This window comes from Hesperophylax consimilis, chromosome 16 (genome assembly GCF_061612785.1).
Source record: "Hesperophylax consimilis isolate HC1 chromosome 16, BYU_Hcon_1.0, whole genome shotgun sequence".
Classification (NCBI taxonomy): domain Eukaryota; kingdom Metazoa; phylum Arthropoda; class Insecta; order Trichoptera; family Limnephilidae; genus Hesperophylax; species Hesperophylax consimilis.
The window spans coordinates 8,626,944-8,650,237 of NC_142851.1; the positions used below are offsets into that span (position 1 = coordinate 8,626,944).

The 23,294-nt window shown below is 34.3% G+C and overlaps 1 protein-coding gene across 2 annotated transcripts in view; it reads right to left on the bottom strand.

Annotated features, from left to right (window-relative positions):
- hth (Meis homeobox homothorax) overlaps positions 1-23,294 on the bottom strand; it is a 516,737-nt gene that overhangs the window by 271,164 nt on the left and 222,279 nt on the right. Inside the window, exon 8 of one of the 2 annotated variants that reach the window (XM_089640856.1) lies at positions 9,126-9,134. The exons of the other annotated variant lie outside the window; for it this stretch is intronic. Within the exon in view, the coding sequence (XP_089496982.1) occupies positions 9,126-9,134 (9 nt within the window). The remainder of the gene's footprint in view (positions 1-9,125; positions 9,135-23,294) is intronic. 2 annotated transcript variants of the gene reach the window in all.

Below are 23,294 nucleotides of genomic sequence, written 5' to 3' on the forward strand. Positions count from 1 at the left end.
TAAGCGTGTTGTATAAATCCACGAACAAAAATTGCGGCACAGTTTTTGAATTTTCCGACTAAATTGGCACTATTTGCCTTTGTGCGCGACTGTTAAAAAATGATGTGAAAACTGACAAAGCCCGCCGTGGGTAGCTACCTGAATTTATCCTTTTCATCTCCGCTGGCAGTGTGCATTTTATTTCCGATATGACGCGCCACACCGGGGTGAATTGAGTGCGAAATAATGTTAAAAATTATCGAAAAATAACGCCACAATAATGCGTATTGTCTAGGACAGCTCGATGCCCCGGGGAGCGGTGTGACGTTTGCCAGAACATCGCCAATAATATTTCGCACGCAATTTATTAGAATTTAAAATGGCCCGGACGAAATGTTAAACGGACGAAGATTGCATTGTGGCCGATACAAAAACTGGTTATGGCAATCATTTTCGGAAACGTTGCCGTTAGATCGGAAACAATGGAGGACAGTTTGTTGGTGAAGTTACTAGTTATTAGTTTCTCACCTACAACAGCTGATCGAAGTATCTTTATCAATTAACTTAAAAACAAAATTTCTGAACGTGAGACATTAAGATACTAGAACCGTAAATTAGCGTAGGCGATGCTTTAAAAAGTAGCTTGAACTGTATTCTACCTATTATCTTTATTCTGTGAACAGTAGACCTCGCATCCAAAAAAGTATTTTTCTAATTTTCTCTAATCAAAACCAAAACCAAAATTTCCTGTGAAATCAAAAAATTTATAAGTAGGTACTAAAATAATACATAATTACTTCATTAAACGACGACGATATAACATTGGATAAAAAAAACCTTTAATAAACCACTACCCGTCGTGTGCCGACGCTACATTTTCGCTGTGCGCAGCCTGATTATATTTTTGTAATAACTTACTAATTTTTTTAGCAACACTATGTTTTTGTACATTGTACCGTCTTTGCAGATAAATGTGTTTAAATGGGTTTTTATAAAAATCGTAATTATATATTTGTATAGCGCCCTTGATGTGATTTTTCAAAAAAAAACGGTGCTATACAAATCATCCAAATATTATTATTATTAAATGATTTTGATGCTGTGCAGGAGAGGTTACAATGGCCACCATCTTGAAACCGGAACCAGAACGTAAAAAAAAATTACGTACGTAAGTCGAAAAGCCAAAAAACTAACAAAAAGCAGAATGATGGCAACAGTCGTTTTTGAAATTGTACCATTTGGAAATTGTAATAAATTTTGCAAAAATTATTGGCGATTGACTTACAGCAGTTGGTGGAAAACAAGAGCCCAAACAGGACGCAAATCAGTAAAATAAAAATAAATACTTTTACTAAAATAATCCCTCACGGATCGTGCAAAAATCTACCTGTATATTTTACGGAGAGAAATGATTGTTTTTTTATGGCTGGAGTAAACAAAATGAAAATATAAAATCAATTGACAACCTGTCGTCTCTTAAAAGCTATTTCATTTGACTACCCTATGAGTGAACTGTGCAACGGATATTTCAATAAATTTTTATATTGACGCGCTAAATTTTGAATCCAGCGTTTTGTTAAAATAATTTTTAAAAACTTGGCACGGAATTTTGATATGTCGAGGAAAGCGAGCATTTTTTCATTTCAGGAGTAAAAATTATTCATCATTCAACAAGAAACCTTCAATCTTTGAATTTATTATTTTAATTGGCTCTATGTGTTTTTTTTACGCCTTGCCTCAAATATGAGCTTTATTTTAACAAGTTGAATATTTCAACTCTAGATGAGCGGGGTTAAACATTACTCAAGTTTGTTTATTTATATTAGCGTATTTTTCCATAAGAAATTCTTACAATTAATATTTATCACACATGTTAAGAATGTCGACGGTAGCTTACTAACTTGTGATACGTTTCAGTCGAAACCAAACGAGTTCATTTTATATATAAAGTTAAACTTTTTCCGTGAAAACGGCTGAGATGTGCACATTCCAACATTAATATTGTATTCCAAAGTGGCATCTTAACTTTGCCTCGGCAATTCTTTACGAATTTGGTAAATTTATTTATGGGGACGATACAATATTCCGGATGAGCCTCGCAGGGTGTTGATATGAGAAAAGTTTATACATGTTTATTCATCAATGAACCTTTATTATTATAGCGGCCAACAAACGAAACAGGTATCAGGCTGAGTTTTTGCCAGGATAAAAAAAATGGTGGAGTTCTTTGTGAAATTAAATCCATTATTTATTTTGTCCAATTACATTTAACACGTTGCGGAGAGCTAATGTTACTGTTCGATTCTCTTTCTGTTTGATGGAGGTGTCGCTGAAAGAGAGACTTGTATGTCCTGAAAATAATGTAGATTATCATTTCACCTGTTCAGCTCCAGTTGGGTATAAAAATATTAAGAACAAGTGCCTAGAACACGCAATGCCCCATAATATCATAATATTCTATACTGGGTTATCTATCGGGCAATCAAGTGATATTTTTTATCGCGCCTATCGATGACCGCCACCATCTTGAAACCGGAACCGGAACATAACAAACAAATATGCAGACAGATGAAATGCCAAATGGTTTAGTAACAGAGCAAACAAGTTTTTAGTTGTAATGTAACTACTATTTCTGCAGTGTTCTAAGCCTCCTGAATAGATGACTGACCCCTTACTTACGTTGTCGTTCAATTTTAATATATTAGTACTGTCCGCACTTTGGCAAGAGCCTGGTCATAAAATTGTCAAAGTACCTACGTGGACATTTTACGCGATAGCACGAAAACATACACATTTTTGACTCCCAAAACTGCAATATGAGAAACAGATCATTGACCCGAGAAGCTTAGTTATTTTGATTGACTTCCTGAACATACCTATATATTATTTGTACTCAAAAAGGTTTTAAATTCCTAAATCATATTGAAGGATATATGCATAGCACAAAGGATAACAAATCATTACAAGCAATATTTATAAAACACTCACAGAATTTGAACAATTCATCAAATTCAAATAGCAAATCAAATTTTGTGAAAGTTCTGATCAAAATCTGTTATTATATAATCATAGGCTCGTAGTTTCACAGTATTTTTATGATAACAGAACTTAAATAGGACTTTCATAGACCTTGAATACTGACGTCAAACAACCCGTTTAGTTTTTACCACAGTCTTATTTTAGCCCAGTTTTATTTAATTTAATAATATAATTATCTTTGTCTTGCTTCTAAAAGGATCAATTTATTTTTTTTCTAATTTCTAATTATGTAGAATTTTTTGCAAGTTTTAATTTGAAGAAAGGGATTTTGTAGTGTAGCATTTGTTCCGGAAAATCAAAAAAATCCTTTCTCAAAATCGAAAGGTTCCTTTAGAATTCGTAAGATGTCCCGATTTCGAGGCGAAATCGAAAAAATATATTTCGAAAATTCGACATGAGTCTTGAGAAGCAAGCCACAGACAAATCAATCATCAAGTTTCAGAACAGATATTAGTTATTAATTCGCATGCACAGTTCTTCTTAATACTGCTAATATTATAACGGTCAATATACTGGTGATTTAATTAAATGCTGAATATTTAATTGTGTTCTTTAGTCTTGAATTATGACTCCAGAATGATAAATGCTTCTTGTTTTACCATAAATCTTCAGCAATCTCAAACGGCTGCATAAAGTGAGTCATAAAATGATTAACCGCCCATTCTTGGCCACAATTAAGAACTGGTTCACATCGGTAATGAAACATAATAATTTTTGTTTTATAAGATTGTTATTGAATGATTGCTATTGCACGTACTTGCGGTCTAAAGATTTATGCTAAACAGAATATTAAATTTTTAACTAGACTTTTAACGATTCTATCAGACAATCCACGGGTTAATTATCCTCTTCACATTACCGAGATAAATCGAAATTCTCGTGAAAATATTTTATTTATTTATTTACACACGTAGAAAAATGACTGATATAAAATATTGCTAATTTATTAAAAATCTGGTCAAATTATTTGTATTCCTGTTAAAAACGTAACTGCAGGCCTATTATGAATTAATTGACAGATTTCCTAACAAATTATCAGCAAAACGCGAATGTGTTATGAGGACGGTGGAAAACGATCATAATTATACTAGTCGCATTTCTTCATAATATTTATCAAGCATGCATGAACAAGTGCTCAGATATATTATGAATGGACTCATATTTTATCAAGAAATGGATTGCCATCACGTTTTTAACATGATTTCAATAAATCAGCCATACTCATTTTTTTTTTTTTTAAATGATGCACAATTTACTTAACGCTAGAACTCAATGCGCAAAGTTTTTATTGCTTCGTACACACACCTATCTCAAGCTTTACCTAAGTTGAGGTGTTTTATTTTTTTTTAATAATTTAATTTTTTTATTTGAACATTATCTAATAATTTTAAAATGCCTCCATTGATTGGTTCAGGCTAGCCATTACCCATTACTACACTCAAAATCTGTAAATTCAGTTTTCTCTTGCATAAAACTGTTATTATCAGGGAGTGGACAAAGGGGCAGTGCGGACTTCAAAGCATGTTGTTGTTTTTGCATTTTTTTAACGAATCAAGAAAGATCAATCCAGAACATTTCAAATTTACGGTTCACAAATAATCGCGACGTAAAATTCGCTACCCTTGCCTTTAGCATAAGCGATCGGGGGCCATTATCCCGGGGTAATCGTTAAAAATAAACTCGCCCCCTCCCCCCGCCATCATTCATATTCGCATCATTTATCACAAATAAAAAGCGAGCACTCCGCTTTGAAACATATTACTGCACCCCTATTTCCCCGGAAGATACCACGGGAGTAGAGACGAGAGGAATAGTCCGAGGATGCCGCCTGCTTAAGATTCCGCGCTGGACCGCCCCGTGTAATGCGAATTGCGATGACCGCTGCATTTCGGATGAACTCGGAGGGCGCGGGCGTCTTTATCTACTCTGTTTCTTCCTCCTCGGACCGAAGTGATGTACAATATAATACAATCATTTACCTACTGATGTTCAATATAATACAATCATCTTTCCACTGAGTAAAATGCCGGTATCTACCCTGATGTACTGCAGTGAAGCGAAGAACTTTCAAAGGAAGGTTTAAAGTAGACTGAATGCTGTAACAATGAAATCCCTGAAGGTAGCTTATATGGTTTGGGTATGCAGAGCAAATGAACGAAGAAATGAGTGTTAGAAGAATGTATGACGCAAATGTGAATGGTAGAAAAAGCCGGGGACGTCCGAAGAACGTATGGCACAGTCAAATGAACCAAATACTTGAGTCGTATCATGTAAACAGTCTGTGTATGCCAAGACCGAGTTGATTGGCGGTCAGTAATCTCTGCAGATCGCTGCAGAGAAACTGCGTGCTAGTTACGTAACTACTGATGTAAAATACAATACAATCGTGTATCTAGTGATATACAGTGTAATACAATTGTGTACTGATGTACATAGGTACTCGTATTTTTTACAAGGCACACGTAATGGGGGTCGAAGAGTTGGTACATAATAATAGATTATTTTACTATTAATGACGTCGTCAGTTCTTTTCTGCACAGTATTTTGGAAAATATTGAATGTTGGGAGATATATCTGAATCAAAGTGGTCCAGAAAGGACAATAGCTAAATGGTGCAATGTCGCTGTAAACTAAGGTGTTATTAAAAATCATCTCAAATAGGCATCATGCGAAAACCAATACATTGATATTGGAAAATAATAGATCTCTTATTTTTGACAATATCTCTAAAAGAATTTACTGATAAGACATCACCTGACTAGTCCTGGTATACAATCAATTAATTTTAATTATTTCAGTCTCCATTTGTCATACCGTGAAATAACGTCACATGCCCAATACCCAATACAGTTTTAGAAATAATCCAATAATTATTTATCTGAATCAAGTCGAAATGAGGCTTTCAGAGAATTTACTTTATTTAGTTATTAAATGTCGGAATAAATTAAAGAAAAAAAACCAACAGATCCATTCAATCTCCAAACAGCGAAGATTTTCGAATCTAATTTTAGAAAACATGAATTAAACATCACAAATACAACACGGCGGAGTAAAAATTCAGGTCTGCATTATTGATGGAATCGAATCCCTTACAAAATACTGTTTCAATAAGTAAAATGTGCCCCTCCGTAGTTATATAAAATATCGTCTCCCAATGAACTGACCATCAAAGCGTTGTATGATCAGAATAATAATTCGTAAGTCTGTACGTCTCAGCGACTAGTCTATTATGACGTTATATTGATGCTCTTTTGCCAATAAGAAATAGTTTTCTCATGGGCATTAGGGTAACAAAAGACGCAGGATTAAAAGGTGCCGTGTTTGATGATGACCATTTGCATAAATAATAAAAATCGTAACTCGGCGCGCATAGTAAAAAAAACGTAGCGAGACTTGTATGTGAATTGGCCTTAATGATATCAAATCCTAATAAGACAAGTGGAATCCTTCTGAAATATGAACAACCGAATTATAAATAAATGTATTTTTTTCACAACCTTTTTCAAAGGCACTACGAAGTGATGCAAAATTATGTATTTTTTATATAATTTGGTGGCTTAGAAATATTTTAGATGCTTTGAAATAATCAATATTTTTTTTGATAAATGAAGGAATTGGGAGACGGAAAGTAAATTAGGTAGGTGGCAGATACTTTCAGTAGCACCCTGGTGAAATACTGCATTCACAATCAAAACGATGTTTGAAATAGCTTTAGCCGTGTTTGGTTTCCAGATCTGAATAACCAGAAACTTTCCAGCCTTCTTCTCAATCACATCCTCCCGCTACCTTCAGCCTCACAACATATCCCAATTGTCACCATAGTCTCACTGGCTCCAGACGTTTGTAAGCAGTTGTAACTCATAAAAAATAAAAAATAGAATCCGCAAACCTTTATCCATACTTCATTACGAAAAAAAGTTTCAAGAGCATTTAGAACTTGACTCAAAAATTGGACTGACATTTGCATTTAAATGCTCCAACCAAAATAAAATAAACTGATGTTTTTCACTAAGGCAATATCATTTTTATGATGCGAAACTAATTTAGGGACTCCTGCGCTACTTCTGGGCTTACATTCCAGCAGAATGACCACCTCATAGCCTTCTGTGAAGACAATCCCTTTTTCAATTTTATTTAGGTACGTAGGCTTAAAGCAAGATGTAATGTTGTTTCTCAGTAACGATTTGTAGGGATATTGCTATCGAAAGCGTATAATATTGATAATATTAAGTCTAATTGCGCCACCTATAATCAATCAACATAATTTCGGTTGTGACGTAAAATATATAATTACTATATTCTCTGTACATATATAATAATCGATTAAATATGCCGTAGTTCTTTCAATAGTTGGTAGTGTAATGGTCCGTATTCGATTTTTGTTGTTGTGTAAATTTAAAATAAATTACATATTTGCATTTAATTTTAATTTATTTATTGATTTTCTTCATAAAACGGTTATGCAACAATATATTACGAGGAAGATTACAAATTTGAGGTAAATCTAAGTATAAAAAGTCGTGGGGGCAGTTTAATTATTTTGTGACATGCATCAAAATATAGTGCTAAAGTGTCTGTTCTGATCAGAAGTCCTCACTTTCGGAGTATAAAAAGTTGGTTGGATCTCCTACGAGTATACTTGCTAAGCACATATAATTTAACCTCTTTCAATATAAGTGCATTAAGTATCATTACAGAAGTGAATTTTTAAAAAATGTTTTCAATTCGTGCATTCCTATTAAGAACAAGCAAGGATAGAAAAATGGATAGTCCATAATATATTCTCTCATATATAGATAACGCATAAAACTGTTTTGCCCTTTTTCTATTTCTAGGATATGGTTTTGTTTATAAGGGGCCCAAATGATGGAGCTATATTCCAGGATATTGCGAACAAGGGCTTCAAATGTTCTCCGTAATGCGATTCCGTTAATTTATAAATAAAGTTTGCGCTCGTATTATAAGTAAAGCTTCTGTATAAAAAATAATAGCAAACTTTCATTCGAGGTCAATCCAAAGAGAGTGTGTTTCAAAAGATAAACATTCAAATAATTTTAATGTTCGAAGATACTTCCTACTAACAGTCACCGAGACATCAGCGTGATGTTTAATCCAGGGATTACCAGAAAACGGGGATCGGGATTAAGCTAATACCGGGTGATTGCGATTATTGCCGTGCACTGCAGTATGCAGACTAAACCGAAGATTAAATATTTGAACACGACTAATCTTCATTGCGTTTTATACTGGAAAATGGCGGGCGGGGCAGAAATATTATCCTCATTTTGATAATAATTTTATCGAAAATATTATGTTACTATCTGACTAATAGTATTTATTTGCGTAGAAAAATGAGTGTTGCTAATTTATTAAGAATCTTTTCAAAATAGTCATAATCTGGTTAAAAACGGGATTGCAGGCCCTTTAACGAATGAATTTATGGGTTTCCTGATAAACTAACTAAAATACCAATGTGTTCTTAAAAATCCTAAATTTTTGCATTTCGTCATTATATGTTATCAAGGTGCATGAACACGTTTTTCGATATTATTACGAATTTACTAAAAGTTTATCAGGAAACACCTTGCAATCCCGTTTTTAACCTGATTGTCAATAATATGAAGAGATTCTTAGTAAATTAGCAATTATGATAGAAATACTGCCAATAACATACTGATGGATGACCACGATTCAGAATCGAAACGTTGCCTGAAATGACTTTAGCTATATTTAGTCAATAGATTTGAAGAGCTAGATAATTTCCTAGCTCCCCCACTTCCTTCAATCTGACAACATACCGCAACTATTGGGGATGATGCAATAGTCTCACTGGCTCAGTTAGGAGCATTTAGGACTCTCAAGGATCTTGTAGATTCTCAAGGCGCTTCTTGTTCTCTATATTGTGTGAGTCAGTCAGTACACGCTCAGAACTCACCTCATCAGAATGATAACCGAGTGTCTATCCCACTGAGCTATCGAAGAACGTAACATCACTTTACCCACACAACTTCTACTTCATTTTACATACAAAATAATTTAGACTCACGTTTACTCGTTCGTGTATAACTTGTGAAAATTCTTCTTGTTTGATTTTGGTAGAAACTTACCCATGGCATCTGAAACAAACAAAAAAGTTATTAGTCGAATGAAATCAAATCAATAATAATAATATTTGGATGATTTGTTTAGCGCCGTTTTTGTGAAAAATCACCTCAAGTGCGCTGCAATACATTATTTTGTTTACAAAAATCATAGATAAAAGATGATACATAGACAAAAGACGATTTATAACCTTATTTAGTGGAAATCGGACATTTCATTCAAGTTAGTGCAAATTATCGTGACCCACCCTGGCTACGTCATGTACTCCTAATACTTGGCTAAGTAAAACATTGTATAATGAACATCCATTGCTGCTTACATTTTGTACCATTTGTATGTAGTTTCGCGTGATTTTGAGCATTAAAATTGTCAAAGTATTTTGTCAGCTTGACATTTCAATATCAGCCCCTCCCTACACCCCAATCTTCAGTGGGAATCTAACATGGCCATTGGAAAAGGGATGGTTTTAATTCAGTCTAACTGGAAAGTGACCAGAAACTTTTGCTTTTTTATTACAATTACTTACAAATTACTTTCTCGATCATGGATTAAAATATTCATGGACTTCCACCTAATGATTGTTTTATGTATTGTTTTGAATAAATAAATGACAGCTACATCACTAGATCATAAAATATAACAGATGACGTAAGCTCGCGTCTAATTTGTGACCTTTCCATTTAATTCAGAATGAAGTAATGTTGACGAATACTACCCGGGTCCCAGAAAGCGTAGGAGAGTAGTTTGTTGGCAGAATATGGACAGGCCTAATCCAGTATTATCGCTGTGGTCACGCATGTAAACTATGCCTTTATGATAAGTCATTATGCGTCGGGGACTCCCTAAATGCTTCCATGTTATAATTAAAAAATTCCATCCTAATAGCGGACCGCAACACGTGTACCTGTCTGTTTTTTAGCTTTAACGGCCTCTCTCACTCTAATTCACTAATGAAATTTACGATCCCTTTTCATTCTTTGCGCCCTGATACATTTGACACGCAGGTCCAGCTTACCCGTAACAATCCCATAATCTATTTGATTTTTAAATTAATATTTCACGGCACATTTAGGCCTCCGATTGGTAATTTGGCACGCTAATGAGAAAATCTCAATTAAGTGATTAAAATTTGAGGCTAAATTAAGCATTGAAAATGAGTTTATTTTCGCTTTAGAAGGTTGTTCGTTTTGAAAGCTAGCGTTTATATTTTAGTGACAGAAAAACATAGTATACTCGTAATATCTCGTGGGTTGCAATCAATCTGCGGCCGCCTTACCACGAGGATTAAGCGCGTGATATATTTATACGGAACATTCAACATTAACGATGACGTTTACGCCAGATAAAATCATAAAACGGTCAGACCGTAAACCCAAAACAAGCCTTTAAAATCTTTTGCGACCGTCAAAGCGCATTTGAGTACACTTTTGGTACTTTATGGCCTTACCACAGATACGAATTCAGCGGCCTTAAGCTGCATCGGATAAACCGATGACTGCCTCTCAGCCTTATCTCAATTATACGCGTGAGTAGATAGTAGCACTTTAATTATTTGTGGATAGCCCTTTTATAAATCTAATAAAATATTCACTTTCAATTGCTTTTTCAGTGCGTACTAAAAATATCACGATTATCAACATTAGATATTAAAGCCATACGATTCAATAGGCTTTGCATTAAATGCATAACTAATACACGTAATTATTTAATTTTCAAATAAAACGTCAAAACAGTCTTCTCGTTTGACCTGTAGCAGACGCCAATCGCTCGGAGAGTAGGAGTGGCGAGGAGGTATTCGTCCCTCGCTATCTGCCGATATTAATCTGTAACACATTTATGCACTCTCGCCTCATTATGTCCTGGTGTTGTCGCGGCCTCAAACACACATACACCGAGAAAATAATATCCGCCTGAGCCGCAGAGCGTAGGTATGATTGTTGTCCGTGTACGTATTATCGGAGATATGGCACTGTACCTGCCTACGCGTCGAGCCCAACTTGTCCCACCGGTGGATGAAGTCTCGAATCAAGAATGCCTTAACTTTTATATTAATCCTCCAGCTTGCATTCGTGTACCTGATAAAGGCTACGGAATCTGTTCACCGGCATCGTGAGAGGTCGACGAACTTTTTTAGCATACCAACAACTGATAAAACAGTATTTTTAAAAGAGTTGTAATTGGCGTCTTTAAACGCGTGTTACTTTTTCCACCACATTACAAGTAACCTGTATAAATGCAGATTTTTTTTTAATCTACGAAACGTTTCACGTTGTGATTTTATCTTTATAAGTTGTTGAGCATTAAAGTGTGTAGGAAGGTACCTAACGGCAATCTCTTACGTTATGCGAGAAGCCATTTTCCATAGCTCAAATACACAGATACATAATAATATTACCCATGTTTCTGTTTATGCGGGTAACCCAGAGCGCTCATTTTATTTACACGTCTCAAATGCCTTCGTTTTGAAATGCCTCCATAGAATAAAATAGTTTTGCATATTATGATAAATCTGCCACATTACGTTTGCGCAGAGTCTCGCTAGAGCAGGTACCTGTATTTCCTTGTCCACGAATAAGGTAATGAAATAGTCGCTAACTGTTTACCTGACATTATCAAGATATTCCGATGGCTTGGTGAACAGTTTTCCTCAATATGCTTCACGTTCATATCATTTACGATATTTAGATACTACACACGTTGAGACTTCCAAGTTAAGTATGTCGATCTTTGTGTTGTCAGAGTTGAATAAAACTTTTTCTTACCTTTATGTGATGTTTCAGGTTAAGAAATACCTTAAATGTGATGGGAGCGCAGAACGCGATAGTGGTTAATTGGGTTTATTTGTATCGGGCCGGCCGAGTGCAGGCGGTCGCGGAAAGTTGGCCGATTGTGCATCAATCATATCGTCTCGATGTCTCCGTACGAAGCTGGTTAATAAATCACCGGCGACCTCTTCGCGCCCTCTGACGCCCCGGCACTCGGTCCTTTCTCACAGCCGCGCCTGACCTCCGCCCGTGAATAAATGATATTTATCTCCGTGGCGATATAAATAATATCGAAACATCGGAACATCGGCGGATCAACAAACATCATTAACCGGGCCCCAGCGGGTCGCCTTCCTATTCCAACGTCAAGGGCATCCTCGTTACGTGGAGATTGGATTTATAATGTTATCTACCTATATTTTATGTAGCTACGATGGCTATGTGATTTTTTATATCATTCTTAGTAGGCTTTGCATGCACATAGCAACCAAACCTAACCTTACCAACATTCTACCCTGTCCCATTTCACCTATTCTTCACCGACGTCTGATATGCGTTCGTGAACTATCTAAGAATCCCTTCAAAATCTTGTTTATTAAGTTTACAGCGTTAATGAGATGAATTGTGGTCACAATATCACAATACAGACGCCGTAGGGATCGAAATTCATCCATGCACATAATTCTAGAAAGAATGAACTGGAAACATGAAACTAAATTAGTTATGTTTAGCAGCGAGAAAATCCCAAAGGTGGTCGTAAAACGAATTTGACAAGGTACAAAACAGCTTCTTCAGATTTTCAGGCGCATTCTAAAATATCATCATAAAGTTCGGTGGAAAAATAAGACGAATCGAATAAAAAAACTTCTTACGATAAGCTCATATTTTACAATAAGTTATTAAAGGAGGTATGTTTTACACGGTGTATTAAACCCTACTGCGCCGTATATAAGTTAGTCGTTAAATGCGGTATAAACTTCATTTTTACAGTACCCCGCCCGTGGCGTGGGCGGGATTCGAGCCACGGGCCGCGGAGCCACGTAAATAATTAGTTGCATAACCACCCGCTGAGAGACTTGATGATCACAACAAGCCCTGGACCCGGAGCCTGGAACTAACCTGACTTCCCCCAGATTCCCACTCGGGGAAACACTCCGGCGGTGGCCATATTCATCTCAGGATATTACTCCGAGTTACAGGACTGGGAGACAGGCGGAGGAACCTCTGTAGGTATAACTGATTTTAAATTAAAAATTCGAATTCTGTGACGTTCTTAAGTTTAAATATAACCTATAAATAGTAGTATTTTTATTTTTATTTTATTTGGCGAATCTTTGAAGGTGCGTGCTCTTTTTTGATAAATTTACTCATACAGTAGGCATGGTTAAACAACCGAATTTACGGCTAGGTTACTAAAAATCATTTTATCAAACCATTTTATATTATTTTATAAGATTTTGGAGATATGTGGTTACCATTTAAATGTAAAAATATGTAGTATATTAAGCTGGGTTATTGAAAATAACCACAAATTTTTTTATTAAAAGGAAAAACAACACAAAACAATAATATATTATTTATTAGTGAGTATGTACCGCAAAAGAGTTACAACAATTCCCCACTCTCTGGAGTCAGTGGAGCTATGGCAATTGTCATCCCTATTAAAGGGGTATGTTTTGAGCCTGACGAGTGTGAGGAAGGGAGGAAGATGAGAGAGAGGAATGTTGAGAAGTGCCCGGCTATTTAGATCTGAACGCTAAACACGGCTAAATTCATTTCAAGCAATTTTTGATGGTGGATTTTTTTCTTTCTGTATTAGATAGTATTTTTTTTAGTTATAACAGTTTTTTGCAATGATTTTGTGAAATATATTAATAATAATACTTGGATGACTTTTATAGCGCCGTTTTTGTGCAAAAACACCTCAAGGGCGCTGTACAAACTTATAATACATTTCTACAGTGATCTATGTTATTACTTAACTTAACTATTATATTATTTTTTTAATTTAAGCTGGTACTTGTGCATAAGAAAGGAGTAAAAGGAAGGATAAAAATACAGAAACATGAATAATTTTTTTTTCAAATTGATCGTTTTTAGCGGTCGATCCTGAAATAATCTACCATTCTGGTTGAAAAAATGTATGACAAGACGATTATTTCGATATTTTATTTACTCGATTAATTACTCAATAAATTAATCGAGCTATGCCTATCATATATTTATCCCTGATAGTAAGTAATAAGCACTAATGTGCTATAAATGTGTAGTTTAATATTATTACCATTGAATAACCTTTCGATTGAACATCGTCTCAGTATAATAGGTTTAAGCCACTTGCGAAGTTGGATGCTGCAAACTGCAATACTCGTAGATATGCACGTAAGATTGTAAGGTTTTTATCGATACGTTTCATTAGTGAACCGCGTTGATAGTTGATAGTGCTACATTCCTAGCCAGCCACTCGCACAGCCGTTTATTGACCAAACAACACTGTTTATTTCTTATTAACTGTATAATTGAAAAACGTTTCGAGTATTTGTATGGCATGCCTTTTACGTTTGGCTATCTTGATTTGCATTCGGAAATCTATCGGTTTGTTGGTGCGGAATAAAATAAATAATACTGTCTTGATTAGCATGAAAACGCAATCAAAGTTTTAGATAGTTGAATATATTATTATTATTCAACATACAGTAGTGATGGGCATTCAATGAATATTCTAATAATCGACATATTTTTTTCGAAACATTTTCAATTTTTTCACAGTTTTCAAACGATAATCAAACGTTACGAACGATAACAACGATTTTATACCCCCAATAACAAAATAAATACATTTGATTAATTATTTATTCAGCGTACTTTTCGAGCTTATTTTTCATTATATATAACTTTTTAATTACAATGACATCTTGAATCATAATTATGAAATTATTTGAGCGAAACATAATTCGATTAATAAAATGTGACAAATTTTCGAACATTAAGTACGAGTTGTTTCGGAGAATTTGAACAATTCTTCAAATTTCCAAGTTAATTTTCAAGTTCTGTGAAAGATTTTTTCAAGTTCTGTTATTATTTCAGTTTTGTCAAGCAACTAGCCTATAATGATATAGTAACAGAACTTGAATAGGACTTTCACAGAACCCGAAAATGAACGTTGAAATTTGATGAATTGTTCAAATTCTCCGAAACAACCCATCCTAAATACTATAAACTGTTTCTAATCAACTGTTTCAATTAAGTCCTAAATCCTGTATCTAAATTTCGCCAATAAACAATTAGATAATGTTAATTAAGTTTTAATCTCAAGTGACCTACCAGGTAAGTATTGTACTGTATATTTTCTCCATAAATAGTTAAGTAATAACATAGATCACTGTAGAAATGTATTATAAGTTTGTACAGCGCCCTTGAGGTGTTTTTGCACAAAAACGGCGCTATACAAGTCATCCAAGTATTATTATTATCTCGATTACTTATCAATTTCAATAATCGATAATTTTGAATTGAATACATATATTGATTATGCCCATCGCTACCCTAGAGCATTACTTGACACAACAGTCTTCAAAGTCTACACCTTCTATTGACAGACGCCTATTTACGATAAATAAATGATATAGATATCTTAATTTAATAATATTATGACAGATCTAATAATGATTCTAAAATAATAATATATATTTGTATAAATTAATTTTAAAAATTATTCGCAGAAAGTTTATTCTGTCTACTTATTTTATGGAAATTAAGAAGCCAAATTATTTTCCGTATGTTTTAACTTCATATAATTCGATCAATACAGATTAATTTATTTAGTCGCGTCGAAAACGTGAATAGATATATCTAGAAGATTTCTCAATAGCTTAGAAGATATTTTTTAGTATGATACCTAATAAAACATTGTTTTCCTGATGGCAGTCGCATAATAACGAAAACAAGTATTTTTTATAATCAAAATAATAAATATACATAATAATATAGCTGTATAATATATTTAAGTACACAACATCTTGCGGATTCATAATTTAAGAATTAAGCATTTTGAACGTGCTGTGAAATGAATGAATGTCCAATTAAGAGTTTTAAAATCAACTTTTTAGTATTTCCTTCAGGTAAATCTTGACGATAAATATTAATGTAATCGTGTAGATATTAAATAAAGTGTTTTACGGAGTTCGAAGCACCTACTAATCCCTAGATCTTTATTTATTTACGACGATAACAAAATCGACAACATAATATAATATGTGGCCATTGATCGTAATAATAGACATAAAGTCTACTAGATGTGCCCCTAATAAGCATTCGATTGTAAAATAAGCTCATTTTTTGTTCAGGAAGAACCAATCTTGTGAGTTTACTATAATAGGGTGTCAATGACACTTGGTTCACCATACTAAATTATGGTAACCGGTCAACTCAACACAATGAAAATCCAACACAACTTTAAAAGTGGTATAAATAATGTCATGAAAAGTGATGAAACCGAAAATAGGTTAAATAGGTTACGAAGGTGTTAGGTTAGGTTAGGTTAGTTTTTTTCATCACTTTTAAATGCTTTATATCACTTTTTAAAGGTGTACTAAATTGTCACTGAGTTGAGTTATCATGAAACCCTAATATTTATACATCATCCTCTTATGGTTGGGACAAATATTGTTTTTATACCGGTTACCTTCGATTCCTTTGTATTTTTATACCAGTTACCTTCGATTCCTTTGTATTTTTGGTCCACAAAACATTGGACCTCTCAAATGAGGAAGTTGGGAATCTATTTTCGTTTCTTAAAGTGTCCAAAATTACACCATCCTTCGATTTATGGTGTCGATAAGGTAAGGTATAAGTATTTAAATATGATAGACCATATCTTCCAACGATATTGCTAACATTATATGATAATGTCACGTTTCGAATCCTTCTTCGTTACATAACGGCTTTAAATCCAGCATTATTTCCCTGTACGGACAGTTATTCAATTTTTCCAACTTTTTACACTCCTAATAGGTATTCATATCTTTGTGCGTCCACTGAAATTAGTAAAATCAATGCAAGCATACGTTCAACTTGTCACAAATTGGTGTTGTTTCTTTATGTGCAGATATCTAGAAGAGGCCATTATTATTTAATGCAATAATGCGAATATTTTTCATGACAATCCAAGTTTTTGAATGACCAGAATCTCCTTCCAATAAGGTCTTTTGGTGGGTATTAATTTTGGGTTTCCCTCAACACTGGTCCAGCAGGGGTCCACGTTAGTGCGAGTGTGTTGGAGAACACCTACGATGTGTCAGTGGGGAATTATGTTACCTATAAACTGTAATCGAATGGTAGTCCGATAAAACAAAATTGATTAAAAAAGCACATCACGTTTTACAGCGTATTAACAACAGAAAAATGAGTAAGTTTCGCTTGTGTTTGAATAAAACAACCACTATGTTAAAAAAGTTTAACTGTTAACGAATGAACATACTGAGACGGCTGTATTTACTATTATTACAAACTTAAATAGGTAAGTATTACGAAAGATTATGACAATTTATTAATAATTGAATGAGATTCATTACTACAATTTAATTTGGCCTTCATTCCATACTAGCCCTTTCTGAGCTTTTCCATTCATGAAAATGTATATGTTAGATATTTTCTAACAATATATTACTCTTATATCATTGATTACCTGAATTATTATAACTGAAAACTAAATAGATATAAAGACTTAAAAGGAAATTTAAATTATGATAATATGTTTGAGTCTGAAATTTAGATGAGCCACGAAACAACGCGACCTTAGTCTAGAAATTTTATCAAAGTAATAGATACAATTTTTTGGGAGGTTTGAAATGGCTTTAGTCACACGCCATACCTATTTTGAATTGTCGACATATTTATCCTAACTAATTTTATAAATGTGAAAGTGTGTTTGTTTGTTTGTTAGTCTTTATTTCATGTCGTAACAGAGCGACCGATCGACATGATTTTTTACATAGGAATAGTTGGAGGACTGGGACATCGGGAATATTCTTTGCACAGTTAATTTTAACACCAAGTGGAGCAAGTTACGATTAAAAGCTAGTTTCCAATAAATTGATTAAAGTACCTACCTACCCAATACTCGTGTCAATAAAATAATCACTATTTTAATGGTCAATTTCATGTAGTTGCTTCTCGCAGTAATTTAATGTACAATTCTTGTTTAAAGAAATTGCATCGTTTGGGGAACTAAACTTGCTTCTTTCTTCTTTTAAAAAGCAAATATACGTGCAGGTATGCAAAATCCTCATGATTATCAGATTATTAATATATGTGTACTAACTTTATGTAAAATTAAGTGGTAAAAACAAATTTTAGTTAATGCTTTTTAAAAATACAAAATTTTAAAAAAAATCATAAATGGAGGTAAATTAATAGGTACATATCCACTTTTTACTATGCAAAAATTGCTCACAATACTGTGATCTTCCGTTATAAACCTTTCAAATTCAATTGCACTTGGTACTCCACTAAGGAAAGAAATTTTATACTTGTTCGTAACAATATCAACGTACTTACATACAATTCACGATTTGCAAATGGCACAAGCCGGTCCTTAACGAACGCTATTCAAATATCGTCAAAGCAGGTACCAGGCATACCAAACGAGCCAATCAATACCTATATATATTCATATAGTTAGGTACAAGGCATACCAAAAGAGCCAATCAATACCTATATATATATATTCATATAGTTAGCATTAGATACATCGGTGGCTTGGAACTTTAATTGATAAATTGCCTGATAGATAAACCCTGTTCTCCCGTTAAGCGGAGGAATCTCAAGTGTCCCAGTAATGCGGCTGTCCCGGCTAGAAGTGTCAGGGTATAAGAAGTAGAAGAAGAAAGAAGAAGTTAACCGCTTCCTTGTAGCTGCCTGCAAACGGGTCGGACAATATCAACTATATGATTAAAGAACTAAGGAATAATTGCTTTCCAGTTAATTAATTAAAAATAAACCTAGCCAGAGGAGTTATTGCCGTAGATGAGGTGTTGCAGCATAACAGTTGTCTACTTCATGAAAAAAAACATGTAAGTTGGTAAAATACTGGTCCAAAATAAATTGTTTTAGTTTCGTTTTAGAAGAACATAAATCTTAACATGAATCGAACCCAATATCTCGCTCTTACCGGAACAACGCCTTTAACTAGTCGACCATGGGGACCTATTTATTATGCGCAATTTTTGTACATATCATATTTTAAATTAAGAACTAACAATATTATCTTGCAACTAATTTTTCCCATATTTTTGGAATGCTATCTTTTTGAATGATTACAAAGTTTTTTAAAAGAATTGGTTCGTAACCCAAATAGTGTCTCGGATGAACATATCCGATTTTTATCATTGAAATTTTCAACCATTTTATTAGAATGTACTTGATAAAACTCCTCCGCGATTTTCTCAAGTCTGCGATAGTAAAACATAAATATGAACCATTTTACAGCCTTGACATAGTAATTATGCAAATAACTACATAATTACTAGGATTTAAAACATTACACAATATATAATTTTTTGCTCCGCCTTTTTAATAGGTAGGTACCTACTAGAAAGGTTTTACTGCAGTTTGTGATGTTGCAGTGTTTACATCCAAACTCATGTGCACAGTTTACCCGCGCTGAGCGGGTTCTCTACAAACCATCATACCATAGACAAGTAATATAGGTATGTATTATGAGTTGTTGAGGAGACCGGGGTAGACGGAGGCGGTCGGGTAAAAACCGTCAGAATAATCAATAACTTAATCGAGACAAAAGACTATGGACAAGTTTTTACCGTTACAACTGTGACGGGACAAAAACAGACGGGATCCAACCGACAGGGGACAGAGGGGCAGAACGCCACAGCGAGTAACATAACGAACTAAATATCATTCACAAATTCATAATAAAATTTGAAAAAAATGTATAATCATAGTGCAATTTTTGTGAAAAGCTAGAAGATAAAAACATGTGTAAAATTACCACTAGAAAGATGAATAAGTATTATTTTTAAACTTAGATATATACGCGGTTGGGGGCGTTGCTACTGTCGATATTGTGGATACAAAACCTAGGCATGTATATTAAAACCAATATTCATACGGCAAACGTTTGTAAAACTGAAAGTTATTAAGCTGTATCATTTTTTACCATCCATATTTTTAATCACAATTTTTTTTTAGATGAAAGAATCAAAAGATTGAACACATTAATAAAATGAACAAAGACGTTGCGGGTTGCAAATGAGTTGATCTAGTAATTTGAGACTGCAAATTCCATGACGTTAGACCCTACGGTTCGCACAAATACTTTGTACAAACCACCCAGAAGCACACCAGATAACCAGCAATACATTTCATATTCTAGCAAATACATTTGCAGAAAACCTCGGAGCCATTAGCAACATTACCAATATCATTCATTATTCATGTCTCTGTAATAGTCCACAGCCAAAACGAGTAGGAGCATTAATGCCTAATGATATTACGGAAATATGACATTTGAGACTTGCGTATTAGTGATCACCTGATTACTGTCGCCACGGGTTCGGTTCCCAGATAGCATCGGCAGTCGTCTAAGTGCATTAGCGTGTCTTCCAGATAGTAAGAAAGTGCAGGATAGCCGGCGGATCCCGCTATCCGCCACCTGATATCGGGGGCCCGGCCTCAGGGAAAAACGTACATACCTACGTGCTAAAAGACTCTAAAGAAAAATACTTGAATTCATTAGTGCGTACTAAATTTATGGATAGATGAGGGTTTAAAAAAATACATATTATCAAAATGTTTGATGAATGCGAGATTATCTCTACTCTCAAAACAGGTATCAGTGTCAATATATATTTTTCTGATTCATTTTGAATTTTTTGGTGTAAACCTTAATGATTGTGGAATCTTGTTCCTGTCTTTATTGTTTGTAGGCCCTATTTTCGCATTGCAGTAGTTTTTTGAGTATCCTGTATTGTAAAATTTATCCTTGTATTAACGTCGTGTAATACGTAATGTGTTTTGAATTGGACATGATCCTTTAGTAAATAAATAAATAATTTTAAGAATTTCAAAATAGTGTTTGTATCAAGAAAGCTTTAAAAACTAGTTTTATTTATTTTAGTTTTAGAAGACAGAAGCTTTTGAAGGTTTATTAATAGGTGGATCTTAGATACGGATACAAACAACTCAGGACAACGACAAATCAACACACTTTTGAAAAGTGGTAGTGATAGATACGAAGAGTAATGAAAAAAAACTTGGATAAGTAGGTTACGTAAGGTTAGGTATATAGGTTGTCACTTTGTGTGTTGATTTATCACTGTGTTTTCATTGAACCTCTCATAACACCCTGGACAGATATGGTATCTAACCAATTTAAAAGTTTTTTACCGAATGAGCAAAAATTGTACTAGCTCTAAAAAGAAGAATATTCCAAAATCTTAGTTTTGTTTTGAGGAATAAAAATCTAAGATTTAAAATTGAAAATTCTGAAGAAGATTGATGAAAGAACGTGGCATACGAAGACGACGCGCTTCAAAATACACTACTGCGCAACGAGTGCAGTTCCGAAGAGGTCTTCCGGACTGAACGCTGCAGGCTGAAGTGTTCCCTGAAAATAGCCAACCTCCGTTGGGATAATTCACCGGAAAAATAGTAATTTTAACACTCACATTAGGTTATGTGACATAATAAAAGTTGTTTTTTGTTGAGTTTTTGTGGACAAATTAATGAATAAATTTCATCTGTTGATACTCTGAGAAAACACGTTAGAAATCAGTACTTGTAAGTAACCTGTTATTCGAAATAAATCTAGAATGCAATCTTGAAAAGTAACATGCACAAGCAGACAAATCTATTTAAATATCTGAAATGCATATATTTATCAGCCAGCCACGATCACGCCTTCTCTAATCAATTTATTGCATTTTAATGAAGTCTTTAGCGGCGCGAGTGACTAACTGCATAATAGGCAGAGGTTTGTGAATAAATTAACATTATTATTAAATTTTAACTAAATATTTTCACAATCAGCCCGCTGAAAGCATTCTTTTCTGAGAATTAAACGAGATTTAAATTACTTCAGAACAATATTTCTATATGATAAGTAACGATGCGTTACATGACGGTGACATGAAAGTATATTTATGCTCGGTAAGGGGAAGGTTAACCTTCTAAATGCAACAGCACTTTTAAAAGGTGAAGCTGGTAAAGTCAAGCCTTATTCGATGTATTATTTATTAAACCTTCAATACATTTATATACCTATACATGCAGGTACGAGGTGATATTTTTACCGTTTAATTAAAGCATTCCTACCAGTCACTTTATTTATCGAAACGTGTTAATTTTAACCTTTATCTCACTATTTGCGAGTAATTGAATGACAGGTGATGGTTTGATATTCCGTATCCACCAACCATTTCTCTTCGTATTGCATTCAAATGCACACCTGTTTTCAGAACGGTTGCCAATTTAACTTCAAACAATGGTGCAAGTTCCGTTTGCAGATTAATGTTTTACGAAAGTTTCGTAAGAAGATCTATATGAATTTAATCTTCTTTGACCAACTGATATTGTGGACATGGACTTTCTTTAAAAAAGAGTTTCCAATTTATCAATTTTTATACAAGTTGTCACTGTCACATCTCACATCTTTGAACGTCTAAAATCTGCATGAGCTCGCTGCAAATTTGAGATGGAGAGGGGCAAAAGAAAACAGGTTATTTTAACGACATATAAACGCAAATCTGTGTGTCTATAACACGACGTTCGCGCTGAATTATGAACCCGTTGACACTATCCGGGCAGGATCTGGCCTCGTGGTACCAGTCAACATTAACACTGTGGGTTCCTAAAGTGAAGACCCTAACAAGCAACTTGAGGCGAGTGAATTGGCAATCCGAGATACTCGAGACCCACCCAACAACCCAACAACCCAGCAAGGCACTTGGCTAATCTAGGAACAGATGCATTAAGATATCTTACAACGGCTTACTGCGAATTAATTCTGCAGGTGAATTGAACAAATGCAGTCATCACTAACTAAATCATTGAAAAAGAGACGGTTTGATGGTTTCGACATGGTGAGCGAATAGACAAACAAAGTGACGTGGACATGAAGAAGAAATCGGGAATATCCCAGGAAGATATGATAAACTGAATCAAATATTTGAGGCAGTCATGTAAAGAAATGCCATAAAAGAACAGTACTTAAGAAACGATCTACAAATACGGATGAATCAAGGAGAGTGTGACAGGGTAATAGCGACCCATTGTTTCTGCTGGTACTTTCGTCTTTTCTCCTGCGCGAGAGTTAGTTAATAATGTTTTGTATAACAGTATTTTAACATGTATTACATTCATGATTGTAGTGAATCTTAAAAAAAAAAACAA